At 50.4% G+C, this 17,597-nt stretch overlaps 1 protein-coding gene across 1 annotated transcript; it reads right to left on the reverse strand.

Moving 5' to 3' along the window:
* Positions 1-595: 595 nt before the first annotated feature.
* CLU (clusterin) lies at positions 596-17,390 on the reverse strand. The gene is made up of 9 exons (XM_019440850.2): positions 17,258-17,390; positions 13,447-13,578; positions 11,978-12,126; positions 8,495-8,665; positions 6,562-6,970; positions 5,410-5,514; positions 2,015-2,244; positions 1,101-1,276; positions 596-845 (listed from the first exon to the last, which is right to left on the reverse strand). The coding sequence occupies exons 2-9, from the start codon at positions 13,538-13,540 to the stop codon at positions 836-838; spliced, it is 1,344 nt and encodes a 447-aa protein (XP_019296395.1). The 5' UTR covers positions 13,541-13,578; positions 17,258-17,390; the 3' UTR covers positions 596-835.
* Positions 17,391-17,597: the final 207 nt, after the last annotated feature.

Here is a 17,597-nt window from a genome sequence, read left to right on the forward strand (position 1 = left end):
TACTGCAACCCAGCCAGCCGGCAGACTAAGAAGTCAGATCTCACCATCAGAAAAAACCCAAGTGGAAGAGAAATCATGGTGGAGGGGACAGATGTAAGTAAGGGTTGTATGGATTGACAGCATACCAACAGTGTCACGGTGAAGGCCGTGCCACAGGAATTCCATGTGAAAAGGAAATCACCCCGTTTTGTCTTTTGGGGACTACAGTTTCCATTAGGAAAATAGCAATTGTATATTAAAATACCCAGTATGCCTTATTAGTACCCTCTCTTCACTCTGATTTTCAAGCTATTCCTTCAGATCTCGCCCCCCCCACCCCCCTGAATCAGAATACATCAACGGTTTTATAATGGAATGGCCAAGATTCACTTTTCAGAAATTTATTTCACTTGGCTGTTCGAACACATTTCTCTCCTCCTAAAAGCAAGAATCCTTCGGTTTAACTTTGTCATGCTCCACGTATTCTCAATTATATGGTATTCCTTATACATCTTTGCTACTGCCTTTTCTATTCTACTTCTTTTTTTTTCAATACCAAAATGCAGGCGTGTGGGAGATGGAAAAAAACAGCATAAAAGGAGGACACCCCAGAGCATTCTGATTACTGGCGGTTTTATTGAGTTAGTGGCACATGGGACTTCTTCCCATGATCAGCGAACGCAGGCATTACAGCGCGGAGTCCAGAGGGAGGAAAGGCTGGGTGAAGGGACAGGAGGGCCTTGAGGCAAGGCCTGGTCACTTGGTGACGTGCAGGGCTCTCTCTAGGGGCCTATCGCTCATCTTGGGGGCAACTGAACTCAGACACCCCCATGTTTGGAGAGGCAATGTTCACATCTCATTTCTCCCTGGAAATAAAATGAAGGAAAACGGAAGGTGAGGGCTCAATATTCACTGACAGGCAGCAACTGATACTCAACTTCTCCTCAACAAAGAAAGAACATCCTTCAAAGGAAAAGTAAAATGTCCACTGATTTTTCTGCCTTCGTGCCTGGGCTCTGGCTACTGGTGCCATCATTCCCAGGCTGGCTATGCTGCCCTGTTTCTGGCTCCTGCGGACCTGCTGGGCCCAGAAGGATGCCAGGTAAGGCCTGCATACTCACCCGTTCTTTTGACGGTATTCCTGAAGGGCCTTCTCTGCCACAGTCTCCATAAATTTAGGATTGTTCCTGGAGACTTCCTCTGGGACCATCACAGCAAAGGGGTCGGAATCAAAGAGCTTCACAACCACCTTAGTGAAGCCAGAGGGAACGTTGGAGTCAGAAGTCTGGGAGCTCACCTAGAAGGAAGAAAGGTAAGAGAAGGACTGAAAAACTGGTCCAGATGGACTCATTCTGCAACAAAAGCCAGGCAGAAATCTGGACAGTGGACCCCTTTTGCTTTTGACTGATTTTGACATCTGGACAACTCCGTGAACAGAAATGCCTGAGTTCAGAGACACTTGTCTGTAGGTACAAACATTGTCTGCAAATGACCAGCCTGTGGGGAGCCCCACAGAGACAAATGGGTCCTAAGCCACCATGTTTTCTTTGGGCAGCCACTGGCTTGGCCAGTGGCAGAAAAGGAATTGGGGAAAGAAAAACAAAAAAAAGGTTCCCAGCACTAGAGAGAAGCTTTCTATCCCTGGTAGAGAATAAGGCCCCAGTTCATGAAGCATCCAACATAGCAAGGCAGCTTTGTGGAAAGAGCACAGGCTTTCTGGCCAAGCACACGAGTTCAAACCCCCAGGCGAGTCACCTACCGGTTATTAAACCTTGGGCACGCTGTTGAGTCTCTCTCACTTTCCTCAACCGTAAAATGGGGCCACGATGGTCTACACCTCACGGGGTCATGAGGCTTCCATGCAACCACGTGCATAAAAGCTCTTATGTTTCCTGCCATGTGACAAATGCTCGATCCAAAGCCTAAGGGCTGCCTTTAATACCTTCATCCCATTTACTCCCAGGGAAGGTTCCCATCGCCTCCGGACCGTGTCCCGGGCCCCCGAGCTTCAGTGCGTGGCCAGGACATGACTCACCGTAGTGACCTGGAGATAGAATGGGTCTTCACTCTGAGTGAGATTAGCCAGCTGGGACACCCAGCTAAACTGCTCGTTCAGCTGCTTCAGCAGAGAGGACGTGTTGAACATCTTCTCCTGGTAGGACCGAAGCAGCTCCTCGTACAGCTTGGTGAACTTCTCTGCCATCTGCAGGGAGTTGTTAAGTTCCTGCCGCAGCAGCACCTGAGAGGGGTTGCTGGCAGAACAGTCTGCCCAGAGATGGGGGGGAAAAAAAGGCAGAAATGTAAAGGGAAAGCTAAAAAAGGATAAAAACATGAATGGAAATCCGTCCTCGGAGCCAGGACCGAAAGCAGGGCTACTGTTAAGTACCGAGCCACAAACCACGTGTTGTCAGTCTGCAACGTTAACAGGGCTCACCCCGGAATATAAACCAGCACGCAGCTTCCTTCATCGATGAAGTCTTGCTCTGGAAAACAATGTCACCTGAACTAAACAGTGTCCTTAGAGACATCATTGATTTACCTTTGGGTGCAAGACCCTTATCCCTTTGGAAGACTGGTGACAAGCAGTGTGGACCACACTTTGAGAAGCACTGATCTCAGTCTCTGTGCTCAGACCCGGACCTGCTCTTGCTGCCCTTGTCCCCGGATGGATCATTTCCGGAGTGAGGGAGGGGTTACTTACGGCTACCCTTTGTGGGGACCTACTCGGTACCAGACACGACATAAGTGCTTTAGATAGCCCCTGTCTCCGATAATCACATCTATTCTGCCTTTAAGTATTACCAGCGATGAAACTGAGGCCCGCAGAAGTAAATCAATTGCCTAAAAGTCATAGAATGAATGATTCATGGGCTTCTCAGAGTAGGCCCTTCCTACTCTGAGTCTATGGTTCTGGAAAATTCTCCAAGCCTGTCTTTGGAGCAAATCTGCAGAGCTGGAAATCCAGTGCCAACAGTCAAAACAGGCAGAAGAGCTGGCCAGGGTCCTTGGGGCACAAAGCACAGCAGCCTGGTGGCTGGGGGTCCCGGCTTGCCCATCTTGGTCCTTGAATACTCACTGCAGGTTTCAGATTGAGAAGAGCTGGCAACTACCCACTATCTCTTTACAAACTACTGATTTTCTTTCCCTAATTGTTTCAAAACTCTCCTAAGGAGGGTGCATCCCCTGACTTGGGGAAGACAGATCTTTGCACACTGCATTTAATATAAGTGATTACCATAGGTATTGCAACTTCAAAAATGTTAGGTGGGGCAAGAAATGAAAGCCAGGTTGAAAAGACAATACAATGAATAATCTCAACTCTTTCACCAGAGAAGAATTAAAAAATAAGGAAAGCCATTGAGAACCCAGACTGTCTGGGGCAGTGGATCTCAACTGGGGGCTCTGCTACCCCCCCAGGGGATATTTGGCAAGGTCTGAAAACAGTTTTGGTTGTCAGGATTGGTGGGGAGGGGAGGCTACTGGTGCCCACTGGGGAGAGGCCAGGGGTGCTGCTAAACAGCCCACAGGGCACAGGACAGTGCCACACGACAAAAAATCATTTGGTGTGGACTGTCAGGAGTGCCAAAGTTGAGACCCCCTGGTCTAGAGTGTTCGGGCGGTGCGTGCTCATTTGGTTCAAGCACCTTCAGTAAGAGGTGCTGACTCTTTCTCCATGCAGAAGAGAAGGCAGTTTAGATAAGCTGCGACCAGTGACCATTAACCTCAGTGCTGGGTCGGGGGGCGTCTGGGTGGCTCAGACAGTTGAGCGTCCAACTCCTGATTTTGGCTCAGGACATGATTTCACGGTCATGGGTTCGAGCTCCGAGTCGGGCTGTGTGCTGACATCGTGCAGCCTGCTTGGGATTCTCTCTGCCCCTCGCCCCACCCTCATGCTCACTCTCTCTCTCTCTCTCTCTCTCTCTTTCAAAATAAATAAATCAACTTGAAAAAAAAAAAAACAATATCAGTGGTAGGGGTGCCAATTTGAGCCCTGGCATCTGTGCGTCTCTCTTCTGGCCCTAAACAGGACTTTCTTGTGGCAAAGCACTATGTGATTTCTGCAACTCTACGATATTTTATGGGAAAAGCCCGGGAGGCTTGGTTGAGTGCTCATCTACACTTCATACATCAGCCTCTCACAGCACTTGTATTTATTTTGCAGTGGCTTCTAAAATTATAGGAGTGAGGCTAGGAATATTTAACTAGACTCTGAAGGCTTGTCCTGGAAAACCCAAATGTATTAAGAACAAAGCCACAAGATTGGTCTGCAATGTACAAGGGGAACAATTAACTCTTTCTGAGCACAGACTATTGTGTGCCAGGAACCATTCTAGATGCTTTGACAGCTGTTACTCAAAGTAACAAGAAACTAGTCAATGAGCAGATCTAACAAAACTGAGGGCAACAGCTGAAGGGAAGTACAGTCGACCCTCAAATGTGTCCACAGTATGGATTCTATACCAGGCAGTACTGTGATGTAGTTTTTCTCTTCTTTATGATTTTCTTTCTTTTCTTTCTTTCTTTCTTTCTTTCCTCCTTTCTTCTTTCTTTCTTTCTTTCTTTCTTTCTTTCTTTCTTTCTTTCATAAGAGAGAAAGCAAGAGTGCGGGAGGGAGTGGGGGAGGGGTAGAGACAGAGGAAGACAGAGAATCCGAAGTGGCAGGGCTCGATCTTATGACTGTGAGATCATGGCCACCGGACACCCCCTCTTCTTTATGATTTTCTTAATCTCTTTTTTTCTAGCTTACTTGAAGAATACAGTACATAAGACACGTTGAATATGAACTACGTGTTAATAGACAGCTTACGTTATCGCCTCCTTTTACCCCCTCGTTGTTCAAGGGTCAATTATATTTCCTTTGCTTCGGGACCAACCACTACTGGTGACCCATGTGTTCTGGGGACAGAACACCAAACACTGGTTAAAAACATGTCCCAAACACCTAGCTCTCCAACATAAGGGTGTCCTATAATCTTAAGAAGTTACTCAACCATCCTGTGACTACGAGCTTTTCACCTCTGTTAAGACAGGGACAATAACTGTACCTAACTCAGGATCATTCTGAGGAAGTGAGTAAATGTTTGCCAAGTGTTTATAGTGGTGCCAGCTGAACACACGGTAAGTGTTTATTAACCAGAATACGTATTCTCTAAAGTTCCATCATCTGCAGGGGAAAATGAGGAGGTCTACCAGGCTGGGCCCTGGGGAAGAAGATAACTGGGGAAATCAAAGAATGCTGTCTCCCGATTTCAGGGACAGCCCTCCATCTTAACCCGTGTCTACAGATGAGGGGCCCAGGTGGAGCAGGGCCGAGGACCGTCCCCAGTGCCACAGCCAGAAGGCAGCAGAGTGGAATTTCAAGTCCCATGTGTCCGACCCCATAAAGGGAGCCCCAGGGAGGGACCAGGGACCCAGGGCTCCCCGACTCACCCACTGACAAGATCTCCTGGCACTTGTCACACTGGTCCTTCATCCTCAGGCACCCCGTGGAGTTGTGACGGATCTCCTTGCACACCATACGGTCTTGGTTGTCTTCTGGAGACACAGGAGGGAAGGGGGAGTCATGCTGATGGCCCACACAGAGCAATATAGTGATGGGCCACCCCGACCTCACTGATCCTTCCACGCTCCCGTTTGCCCCCCTGAGATGCAGGTTGGAAAGTAGTCATCTGCCTGCAGACTGATCGGGGCTCCCCACAGAAGGACCAGGAGCTGGCTCCCAGGGCCTCGCCTCCCACCGTCTCTGGGGGATGAGACCCTCCCGCTGCCACACTGCCGTTAGCTCCACGGGCCTCTCTTTGGCATCAGAACCCATTTTTGCTTTGCATTTCATCTGGCTCGTTTCTCTCCCCCTAGCCAGTCAGCAAGCCCCTTGAAGGCAGGAATGGGATCCTCCTTTGAGCTGCCTTATAACACAGGGCTCCCCCCATTGCGGATATGCAGTAGATGCTGTTCAATTCAAGGTCCTTCTGTATTTCCAGACCATTTCAAGCCAACACACTGCAGCATTTAGGAGATGGTGTTGGCCAACTACGTCTATTAGTTCAACGAAGGAAATCGGTTCTAAATATATTGACTTTTCATGTCCATATTAGACTTCATTCCCTGAAAAAATATTCACTGCATGCTCATTCTCCGCCAAGGCCCCAAGGTTATAGCCATGAACGGTTTTCTAAACTGTAATATGTACTCATTATATAATTGGTCACCAATATATGCATGGCATCCACATAAAGCCACCTGCATTCCCGAGAGAAAGGCTGTCTGGTTCTCTCGAATGGACTAATCAATGTCATGACCACCAGTTGCTGGGAGGGGCATGGTAAACTTGGAAAGAACAAGGTTCCAAGTCTGGCAGGGCTAAGTTTGACCACGTCATACTTTTCCGGCTGTGAATACTTGGACACACTCCTTTACTGTCATAATTTTCTCCTCCTTAAATGGGGATAATACCATTCATGGAGTTGCTGGGGGAAATAGAGATGACACACGCCAGGCTGCCAGCAATGTTCTTAGACTCTACTGAGCTTCTCAATAACCTGCTAGTTCCCATCCCTTAGGAAGAATGAGACATTTTTTCACCTTCTGTGAATTCCATCGGAAAGTGGTAGGGAATTCTCTGGAGGTTGATGTCCATAGCCTGTTGAGCCTGGTGTATCATGTCGAAGAAGGGTTGAAACATGTCGTGGAAGTTCAAGGGTTGGAATGCAGGGAAAGGCATTACGTTCCGGGCGAAGCGGGACTTGGGATTGAAGAAGAAAGGCCTCCTCTGTAATGAGCTGAAGGGTGAGTAGTGGTAAGTATCCTGGGGCTCACGGGTGAAGAATCTGTCCTGGAAAAGCTCGTCCATAATTCTGGATGCCCGGTTGAAGCTGTCCTGCATGACGTCCAGGGCGTGGGTCTGCTGCCGGTCGTTCTCCAGCAGGGAGTCGATGCGGTCGCCGTTAATCCAGAAGTAGAAGGGAGAACTCTGGTTCAGGAACTCCTCAAGCTGTAACAGGCAAAATGGGCAAGTTAGAAGGTTGCTAAGGTCCCAGCCTCCTCCTGGCCTCCTGCTTGTTGAGAAGAGCCGATCCTGACCCCTCACTGCCCTTGGGGCTCCTCAATCATAGCACGTGACCAAAGGTCCTGCTGGGACTGGCTCCCTGGCCCCCCAACTGGGGGCCAATGCCCTTCCATTCTACCTGCCCAATGGGGAAGAATTTAGGAAGGCCTCTGAGGCCACGAGATGCACAGACCCCCATCACCTGAGACTAGCCTCTTCTTTGACCATGAAGGATCCCACACCCCTGTTCAGCCAAGGGCCAACTGACAGCCTTCAGTTCATAAGCTCCAACCAGGCGAGGCCCTCAGGGGAGGATGAGATCAATATTCATGTGCCAAAGTTCTTAACTCCTTCTGCCTAAGCGGGCACAAGGATTTGCTGTACTACAAAGCTGTTACATTACCCAGCTAATAATTTCTAGAGAAGAACCTTCTAACAGATGGCCAATACCTGGCACATGTGCTGTCCATGACTTCACATTTGTGCACTCGTAGCAACTGATGATGGGCGCTCCGGGGGCCCCAGTGCAGCCGCAGCCCGACTGATCAGTTGCATCAGGGCTTGTGAAAGGAAGCTGTGATGCTGTGATTTGTAGTAAGAAATGTATATTTGGTCTTCGTGGGGTTCCTAAAGCCCTTAGAATTTCCTTCCAGGAGAGCAATAAAGGCCTTTTGTTATGTTAATGAGGCGGCTTTTGGAAAACACTTAAGGATGGGGGCTGGTAGCCAGAGGAACGAACCCGGATGCCCCGGATGCCCGGATGAGAACAATTAGAGGGTGGAAGTTTTAATCCCACCTCCTGATGTCGGGGGCGGGGAGGGTGGGGGGGGGTGCGGGGAGGGTCTGGAGGTTGAATCCATCCGCAATGGCCAATGATTTTATCAATCATGACCACTGAAGGAAGATTCCATAAAAATCCCAAAAGGATGGGCTTGAGGAGCCTCTGGGTCGGTGTACATGTGAAAACACTGGAGAGGGGCGCCCTCTCAGAGGACGTGTTAGCTCCCCACCTTTTCCCCACACCTTGCCCTATGCATCTCTTCTGGTTTTTCTGAGTTATAGCCTTTTATCAGAAACCAATAACCTAGTAAGTCAACTGTGTCTCTGAGCTGTGAGCTGCTCTGGCAAATTAATTGAACCCAAGGAGGGGATTGTGGGAACCTCCACTCTGTAGCCAGTCGGACAGAAGCACAGGTGACAAGCCAGGCTTGGGATGGGCGGCTGAAGCTAGGGGGTGGGGAGGACGGTCCTGTGGGCCTGAGCCCTTACCCTGTGGGATCTAATGCTGCCTCCCAGGTGGACAGTGTCAGAATGGAGCTGAAGCGTAGGCTGCTGTGGGGGAATTGCTTGGCGTGAGGAACACCCCCCGCGCGTCGGAACTGGGTGTAGGACCATAGAAGCATATTTCACTCAGTTCTCCGCACCCCCCACTCAGAGCCTAGCTGTCCTCAGTGGCGCATCCCCTTTCACCTGTTGGCCAACCAGGCCCGAGCCGCTTCTGCAGACGCGAGCGTAGAACTTCATGCAGGTCTGTTTCAGGCACGGCTTACACTCCTCCCAGAGGGCCATCATGGTGTCATTGCACACCCCCTGGGACGCCTTCAGCTTCATTTCAGAGTCCTTGGTATCACTTAGGGCATCCTACAGGGGGACACGAGGCCAGGTTAGCCACGCGGAAACCACAGGCTTCACGCTTTCCAAGGGCGCACGGCGATGCCTGGCCCTCCACCGCTCAGGCGGGTCTTTCCAGGGCTGGCCACACAGCGTGCTTATTTCCTCCTCTGGCTCCTATATCCCTCACTCGCCTGGATTTCCCTCCCCACCCAGCTCTAAATACCTTCCCAACTTCAAGACCCTGCTCTTCCTTACAGTTTTGTCCAGCCACTAGAACCCATGTAGATATCCCCTTCCTCTGATGCTGCACTTAGTCTCGACCCCAGGATTTACCGCTCCCTTATACCTAACTTTCTCTTCTCCACTTTTGGGGTTTAAATGTTGTCTTCCAAAGCTTCCACCGATGTCCTGAATCTTATTTGTCTATTGCAGCCACAGTCCCTGGCATGCAATGAGAATAAGCAAGCTTTCTTGATCAAAGTCACTGGGCGTCTGCGTGGCTCAGTCAGTTAAGCGTCCGACTTCCACTCAGGTCATGATCTCACAGCTTGTGAGTACGAGCCCTGCCTTGGGCTCTGTGCTGACAGCTCAGAGCCTGAAGCCTGCTTCAGATTCTATCTCTGTCTGTCTCTGCTCCTCCCCTGCTCTCTCTCTTTCAAATATAAATAAACATCAAGAAAAAAATTAAGGTGGCTCAATCAGTTAAGCATCAGACTCTTGGTTTCAGGTCAGGTCATGATCTCACAGATGGTGAGTTGGAGCCCTGCATCGGGCTCTGTGCTACTTGGGATTCTCTCTCTCCCCCTCTCTCTGCCCCTCCCCTGATTGCTCTCTCTCTCTTTCTCAAAGTAAATAAATAGCCTTAAAAATTTTTTTCTTAATTAAAAGTCACAACAACTACCAAAACTCTCTCGTACATCCATGTCACTTGGTCCAATAATTCTATAAGAATCCATCCCAAAGCATTCCTGCCATAAAGGGAAAATCCCTATGCATGAAGATATTTGTTAAGTATTCATTTATGGCAGAAAAAAAATACTGGAATCAATCCGGATGCTTAAAACTAGAAGGCAAGTGAAGCAAATTGTGGTCCACCCAGAGGCTGGACAAGTAGTTTGGCAGGGATGTTCGTAGTTAAGTTTTAAATAGCGTAACAAGCACTTTTCCATGTTAACAAACCGTGATTTTGAGTATAGCGGCTGTCAAAAGAATATAAAGGGGAAAATGTAGTAAAAAACGAATCACATGTTAACAGTCCTCAGGTAAGAGGGTTATGGAAAACTTTTCCTTTTCCACTTTTCTATATTAAAGTCTCAACAAATGAATGTATTAACACTTCCAAGAAGAATGAAGTAGACCATCCACACCACAAAGCAAATCTACACTGTGAAGAGCTGACCAGGAAGACAGGGACTTCCAAGAGATCCCTCCTCTGTTCCAGGTCCCCTCCACCCCTGGTACCCTGCTGCTGCTGGAAAGGCCACCATACCTCTTACCAAGCCAATTCACGACCATCAACTGCCCTGCCCACTTCCTCTCTTTCCTGTTCACATACTGAAGAACTAAGAAGCAACGTAGTCTTGGGGCACCTGGGTGGCTCAATCAGTTGAGCGTCCAACTTCGGCTCAGGTCATGATCTCACAGTTTGTGGGTTTGAGCCCCTCGTCGGGCTCTGTGCTGACGCCTCAGAGCCTGGAGCCTGCTTCAGATTCTGTGTGTGCGTGTCTCTCTCTCTCTACCCCTCCCCTGTTCACGCTCTGTCTCTGTCTCTCAAAAACAAATAAATGTAAAAAAATAAAATAAAAAATAAAAATAAGTAATGTAGTCTTTTCTTGAACTTGATGTGCTTTTATCACAGAATCTGGATTGTAGAATATCCAACTGTGATCATGACCACAAAAACTCCAGAACAAGACTTGCCTGCCACCTCTACATGAGCTACTTGAGGATTCTCATAAAATGGTGAGAAAAAAACCACTGAGGCCAAGGAAGGGCACTAAGTGTCAAAAGAAAGAGCTGCCTCCAGGCCAGCATTTCCTGAAGCAGCTTCCAGGGAATTGTGCTAAAAGCTATCAGGGGGAGAAAAAAGGATGCTCTGATCAATTCCATTTGGAAAACAAAGGGTTAAGTGAAATTACACAAACTTCTTCGCTGCAGAACTTCTCAGAGCCTTTATTTTATGTATTTAGTTATTCTTTATTATCTTTTTTTTTTTTTTTTTTTAGCTTTTAAAAGTTAAAAAAAAATTTTCTAGGGAGAGAGCACATGAGCAGGGGAGAGGGGCAGAGGGAGAGAGAGAGAGACTCTTAAGCCTGATGTGGGCTCACAACTGTGAGATCATGACCTGAGCCAAAATCGAGTCAGATGCCTAACAGACTGTGCCACCCAGGTGACCCCTCAGAGCCTTTAAAATGCTTTACTATGGGGGCTCTGGGTGGCTCAGTCGCTTAAGCGTCCGATTTCAGCTCAGGTCATGATCTCACAGTTCGTGGGTTTGAGCCCCGCGTCGGGCTCTGTGCTGACAGCTCAGAGCCTGGAGCCTGCTTTGGATTCTGTGTCTCCCTCTCTCTCTGTTCCTCCCCCACTCATGCTCTGTCTCTCTCTCAAAAATAAATAAACATTAAAAAAAATTTTTTTTTAATGCTTTACTATGCATTATGGGTCATGAAGGTAGCAGGTGACCCTGTCTTAGCATTTTGTTCATTAGGGGGAGGGAGGCAATGGGAGTAGGTTTTTAGGGTACACTTAAGGAGACTATTGATTTTTAAAATAAGTTGTTTATTGCATTGTGGTGTTTTAGTTTTGTTGAGTCATTAAGCACAGTCTAGACCCGCTATTTTCACTATTGGACTTAGGTGTCTCTTCATGAAATAGTCAGAACTCTAGAAAGCCGGGGGGCAATACGGGTGTGTGCCTGCCTTAACCCCAAAGGTATTGTCCCTACTAGATAAGCTTCCTGCCAGCAGGGCCCCATCCCCCTCCTGACCTGGGACAGACCTTATCCAAAGCCTACCTTGGAGCTTGCATAGTCAGGGTTTAGAAAAATCTATTAAAGTGAATCCTGGCATCATCAGGCCCTGCGCCAGGCTGGTAAAAAAAAAAACAAAAAAAAACAAAAAAAAACTAAAAAACCAGATCCAAGATCTCACCCCTTGAAGCTTTCAAAAGCAAAGAAACTCTCCCTATTTATTAACTGCAGCCCCAGCATCAGCTGACACTGGCCTGGAAGGGCTGAGGGTCACCCTGGCAACCCAGCAGGGCCCCACAGGAGCCCGGGCCACCCCTCCTCTCTAGCAGGGGCAGCCAAGGGGGAGGGTGCGGTCACCTGGCTGTCCTCACCTCTTTCTTCTTCTTGGCTTCTTCTAAGTTGCTGAGCAGGGATTTGCGCTCTTCGTTTGTCTGTTCTATCAGAGTCTTTATCTGTTTCACGCCCTTGAGGGCATTTTTAATTTCCTTGTTAATGTACTTACTCCCCTCGGTGGACATTTCTGCAAGAGAAGGGTCGGGAGGTAGAAGGAGGAGAGAGGACGAGACTGCGGCGGCGATGGGGCATGTAACCCTAGAACCATCTGGAAGGGTCGGGGAGGCCAGCTGGGTGTAGGAGCTGCTGGGGCTGGCAGTGCCCACCCTGGCAGGCAGCCTTCGGGCCCCAGCTTTGCCCTGACACGGGTTCCCATCCCAGGGCTTATTGTGGACCCAGGGCCCACGTAGCGACTACACCAGCGGCTCAGGAACACAGCCCGCTGGAGCGGGCACACCCCAGAGGAGGGACAGCAAGCAGCACCACGCCACAATGCCCCTTCGGCTCTAGAGAACCAGCCTGCCCAGCTGCAGAAGAAAACTTTCAAGGAAAACAAAAAATCCCGGAAGTAAAATATTATCTTGGATACAAGTGTTTCTGGAATTCGGCTTAGCCGCACGTCTGAACTTCTTTATTCCACGGTTCCAGGTGATGGGGGACACAAAGATGAACGAATGGCACCGTTCTGCGAGGAGACTGCGATCAAGACACAGCACCGAGTGACAAAGGCAATGAGACAGTGTCCCGAAGAGCTGAGGGAGTAACAGCTAAGGCTTGTCTGGCGGTTATCCTGGGCCGGACACTGAGTCCGGCCACTTCACGCGCCTTTTATTTAATACTCTCTGTGCTGGCGTCGTGCCCACTGCATACATGAGGAAAAGGAAGCACAGTGAGGTCAGATACCTACCCCAGGTTATACAGCTAGGGAGTCACAGAGGTATCAGACGCATACCCAAGTCCGATCTCAAAGTCTGAGTTTTCAACTACTGCCTGCAGAGAAGCAGTCAGCTTGCAGGACAAGGGTGGGGAGGAGGGAGGACAGGTTTCAGGAAAGGCCTGGCGGAGGAGGGGACCCCCGGCTGGGCTCTGAAGGAGGACATTTCTCCCTTCCTGGATATGGAGCATTGAGTTTCTAGGTGGACTGGTATCAGATACATACAGCAGGCGCCATGGAAACTCAGAAATGGAAACTCACAAGGCGCAAATGATCCAGGCTTCATAGACCTTTGTGGACAAGGTGGGGGCACAAGACAAGCGGACTGGTGAGGGAACAGCCCAAAAGGAATACAGCAGCATCCAGTGCTTTCTGAGCACTTAAGATACACCTGAAAAACGTCTAGGAGTCACCTGACCACAAAGAACCTAGGCCAGGCAGCTTGGAGAGACGAGGCTCCGGGAGAGGCCGGCCCCAGCCAAGCAGACCTGATGCACAGGAGAAAATGGTCTTTACCACTTGGGGCCCTGACAGTGAGGAAGTGTGGCCTAGGGGAACCCCTGCTCCACTTACCCTGGAGCTCTGCGTCTGAGACCGCCTTGTCTCCCAGAACCTGTCCATTCTCACAGGTCAGCAGCAGCCCCACCAACAGTAAGAGAGTCTTCATTGCGTCCGGCTCTCCAATTCTGGAATCCCAACAGGCCTCTGTTTGTAGAGAACAGGAGACTGTCATGGTAACAGCTAGACAGCCCGCTGGTTTCCGGCCCAGCCTGCAGCCTACAGCAGCTTCCCTGGAGCCCTGCCCTCAGCCAGCCCCTGAGCTGGCAATGCTGTGTTTTTATCCCTGGGGAAATTGGGAGAAAAGATCAGTCTTGCCCCCGGACACCTTCAAAAGAAAGCAGAGGCGGTGGAGGAGCCATAGGAGAAGCAGCCTAAGGCAGAAGAAAGGAGAATTCTGGAGTCAGAGCCCTGGGCTCAGGTCCAGCCCTTCCCCTCCTCCCCACCCTCCTCCTCCTCCTCCTCCTTCCCCTCTTCCTCCCCCTCCTCCTCCCCCTGAATCGCTGACTAAGACTGGACACTGCTTTCTGCATCCAGAAAGGACGTCTATCTGATGATACCTGCTCATATCAAATAAACCCTCAAAACACCTCTCTGGGATGACTCACCCGGCCCTCGCCGTCCCCACCCCTAATGCCCTAACATGGGGATGGCCTCCCAGAGCTCAGCAGCCCCCCTGCTGTGTGCACCACTAATCCTACCCATAGGCATCACCAGTCAATCACAACACCTTTTTCTCCACTGAGCCTTAACACCACCTAAAACTGCTTTTTAAGACTCAGAAGCAGTGACAGCCAACCCTTTGGGTCGGCAAAGGACAATAAATCCCATTTGCCATCCTTGGCATGAGACGTGAGCCAGGCGGCATAGATTTGGGGTATAAATACAGGAGAGCAGAGGGTGGGGCAATTGTGCTCAGAGGGGAGAGAGAGAGAGAGAGAGAGAGAGAGAGAGAGAGAGAGAGAGACAAAGTCAAGGGGTTAAAGGTGGGCCCCCTGCCTCCCCAGGAGAAGTTCCCTCTGGATGGACATGTGCCTCGGCCCTGCCAGGTCTCTTTCACAGGGCTGTTCCCTTTAAGCCCACAGTAGGGTGCACTGCCAAGGTGCCCCTGCCACCACTCAGCTGACTGCTCAGAGCCCAGGACAGCCCAGTCTTACACAATGGACCCTTTCCCAGAAGCTGAAGTTGTTGCCTAAAACAGAACCCCCCTCCCCAGCAGCCCGTCTTCTGGCCTCCCCCTCCCACTGCTTATCTGAACTCACTCATTTCCCATAACAGAGCAGGGAGGTGGGGTTGCCCCCCTTCCTGAAATCGTGAACATCTACAAACTGCCCTCAGCTCAGCAGGCCCGTATGGACACTTGGTAGCACATTAATAAAGGAAGCCTCTCCCAGAAAGTAATTAGTAAAACAGCCAAGCTGTGGTTCCTCGACTGGCCACACAGAGCAAAGGAGCAGCGTGGGAGAAGAGAGTGGGTCATTGCCTTCCCCAAAGACAGGGTGGGTGGCTGAGTCGGGGTGCTATTTCAGGCCTGCCAGAAGGCCCAGGGCTCCTGGGCTCTGCCCTAGCTGCTCACTGAGGCCTGAAACACCTCAGAGAGAAACAGAGCTTTTGTTAGGCCAGAGAGAGAAAGCCAGCAAGAACACCTCTTGGGAAGAGGCCCCTGGATACTTCTCAGAAATTCATACAAGAGCCTCAAAAATAGGTTTGGACCAGAAGAGCACTGAATGAGGAGTCCAGAAACCCAGCAGCCAGTACAGAGACTCCCATCAAGAGCCTGGGGTCCACTGGGGGGCCAGCAAGTCCTGAGCTGAGAAAAAGATCAGTCTCCTGCCCCATCGCTCCATCTCAACGGTGGGGGAGGGGGGAGAGGGGAAGCAGGACTCTGAGACGAGATAGGGGCTCCCCAAGGTCGGCAGCAGGCTGGCCACCCCAGGATGAGAACCCAAGCCCTCCCAGCCTCCAGCCCAGTGTTCTTTCCTTGACACTAAGTCAATTAAATCTGAGCCTTAAGTGTCCTCATCTGTAAAACGTCCCCAACAAGGACCTCAGAGATGGGACTGTGCTCTGTAAATACTGGGGTCTTATATAATCATAGTAAATTCTGACTATGTCGAAATCTGACCCAGGACCAATTGTGGGCTTTAGCAATATCTAACGGGGAAGTGGGGGGAGGTGGCATGTTTGGAGAGGGTCAGAGGGACTGAAACGGGCACCCGTGGTCCCTCCTTGTGTGGCTTTGCTATTAATGCAATGATCAGCTCCTTTACAGTACCTACGAATCAGCCTGAGGTGGGGGGGGGGTGGGCTGGGCGGCGGCGGGGCGGGGGGGGGGGGGGGGGAGGGTGTCTCATTATCATGCTGACGCTAATTCTGAATGTGAGATTGATACCACTAGTTCATGGATGGCACTGGAACGGGGGCTGGACAGGGAACTGCTTGCCCTCAGACTGCCTGCGACTGTCCTGGGGGCCTGGCTGCCGGTTGCTCTGATTGGACAAGCCCAGCCAAGGCCCTCCTTTTCCCCACAGCCCCCAGGCAGGCTCTTTCCCCCAAGGAGGCTTAACCCTAGGAGAGGGAGCCACGGGAAGGACACAGGCACCTAAGTAAGTGGTCACGCAGCTAGTGAGCTGCACGGTTTTTAAAGCCCGAGGCCCAAGCTCCTATCGAACCTCCTCCCCAAATGTAGAAACTAAAGGGGAAAGAAAAATAATACACCTGAAATTTACACCATCCAGAGGCAAATACTAGCACTGTGGTATATTTCCTTTTATTTTCTATGGATTTGTATACAATTAGATCCCTTACACCCACTACCTCCATAGAGTCTTTAAAAGCACCCTTTTGTGGCTGTGTAATAGTCCATTTTCTGGTGTGCTCTATTTCACACGGTGGGGCATTTAAATTGTATGTAGTTTCACACTGTTATTATAATGAACACTCCTGGCAGTATCCTTTCATTGTATCTGTACTTATTCTTAAATTCTTAACGTCTCTCTTTTAAAATCATCATCATCATCATCCTCAGCAGCAGCTTTTTTTTTTTTTTCTTTTTTCCTTTTTTTTTTAGGTCCAGAAATTCTGGAAGATCAAGGCTTCAGTTCTAATCCCGATTCTGACACCTACTTGCTGTTTATCTTGGGAGACGGTCCCAAACCTCTCCAGGCCTCAGATTATCATCTATAAAATGAGACAGTTGGATCAGACGTCTGAGGTCTGATGGAGTATGCCTGACTTTTCTCTGATGCATCCTGGTGCGTTCGGAAGCAGTAAGAGTGGGATTTAAGTGGTTGCAACATGTATTTAAAATCAAAACATAAACACACTATGGAGACAATTAGAGAATTCTCGGGAGCAAACAGGATGCTTCAAGCTGGCTAGCTGACAATCATCACTGGAGATCAGTACCTGTACAAGGAAGATGCTGCAGGCAGGCCCTTTGCGGGCACCCGGCTCCGCCACTCACTAGTCTGGACCACCGGCTTTAGGCATTAGTTCTCCAAGTCTTTGTCTCCCCATCTTTGCAGGAGGGTCATTACACCTGTCCTATTTAGCCCATCCAATTGTGGCTGGAGCTGGCGAGCGCCGGAGCTCCGGAGCCCCGGCCCTTGCGCCACCCCCAGCAATTCCGCCTCCGGCTCGGCGGCCTAGTGATGAGGCTCGGACCACCTCCCTTCCCCGGTTTCCCGACTCCATCCAAAGCGCGGCTGTGACAGCCTTGTGAGTACCAGCGATCTTCCCGTCCTCGCCTGGGTGCCACCCCCGCCCTCCCGTGGGTCCCGATGGGGCTCTGCCCCGGGTAGGCGAGGAGGTGGGGACATCTCACCGGTCAGCGGCGCCCGGCGACGGTGCGCTGCTCCTGGCGACGCGTGCTGAGCACCGCGAGGCGCGCGTATTTATAGCGCTCAGCCTCGTATACACCCCCTTTGGGGCTGGCTGCAAACCTGCATGACTCACGCCCAAAGAACGCCATGGAATTCACCGGGAGCTTTCTGGAAGCTGGCGCCAGAGGAGATGCGGAGGTGGGGGGTGGGGGAGTGCTCCAGTACAGCACCCGGCGGGGGGCGCGTAGGGTGGAGGGGAGGGGAGGCAGGGCATCTGCACCGCTAAAGGCCAGACAGACGCTCTATGCCGCCGAGCACCGCTCCCCAGGGGGTCAGAGGGAG

The sequence above is a fragment of the Panthera pardus genome, unplaced genomic scaffold (assembly GCF_024362965.1).
Source record: "Panthera pardus isolate Hobbes unplaced genomic scaffold, ASM2436296v1 HiC_scaffold_13, whole genome shotgun sequence".
In the NCBI taxonomy this organism is placed as follows: Eukaryota; Metazoa; Chordata; class Mammalia; order Carnivora; family Felidae; genus Panthera; species Panthera pardus.

What these genes read in the sequence shown, in the direction of transcription:
- CLU (XM_019440850.2), bottom strand. Translation starts at nt 13,540, where the DNA reads ATGAAGACTCTCTTACTGTTGGTGGGGCTGCTGCTGACCTGTGAGAAT. An exon ending in CTCAGACGCAGAGCTCCAGG is followed by an intron (nt 12,127 to 13,446) that starts GTAAGTGGAGCA and finishes CTTCTCTTGCAG; the next exon opens with AAATGTCCACCGAGGGGAGT. An exon ending in CGGGCCTGGTTGGCCAACAG is followed by an intron (nt 6,971 to 8,494) that starts GTGAAAGGGGAT and finishes TGCCTGTTACAG; the next exon opens with CTTGAGGAGTTCCTGAACCA.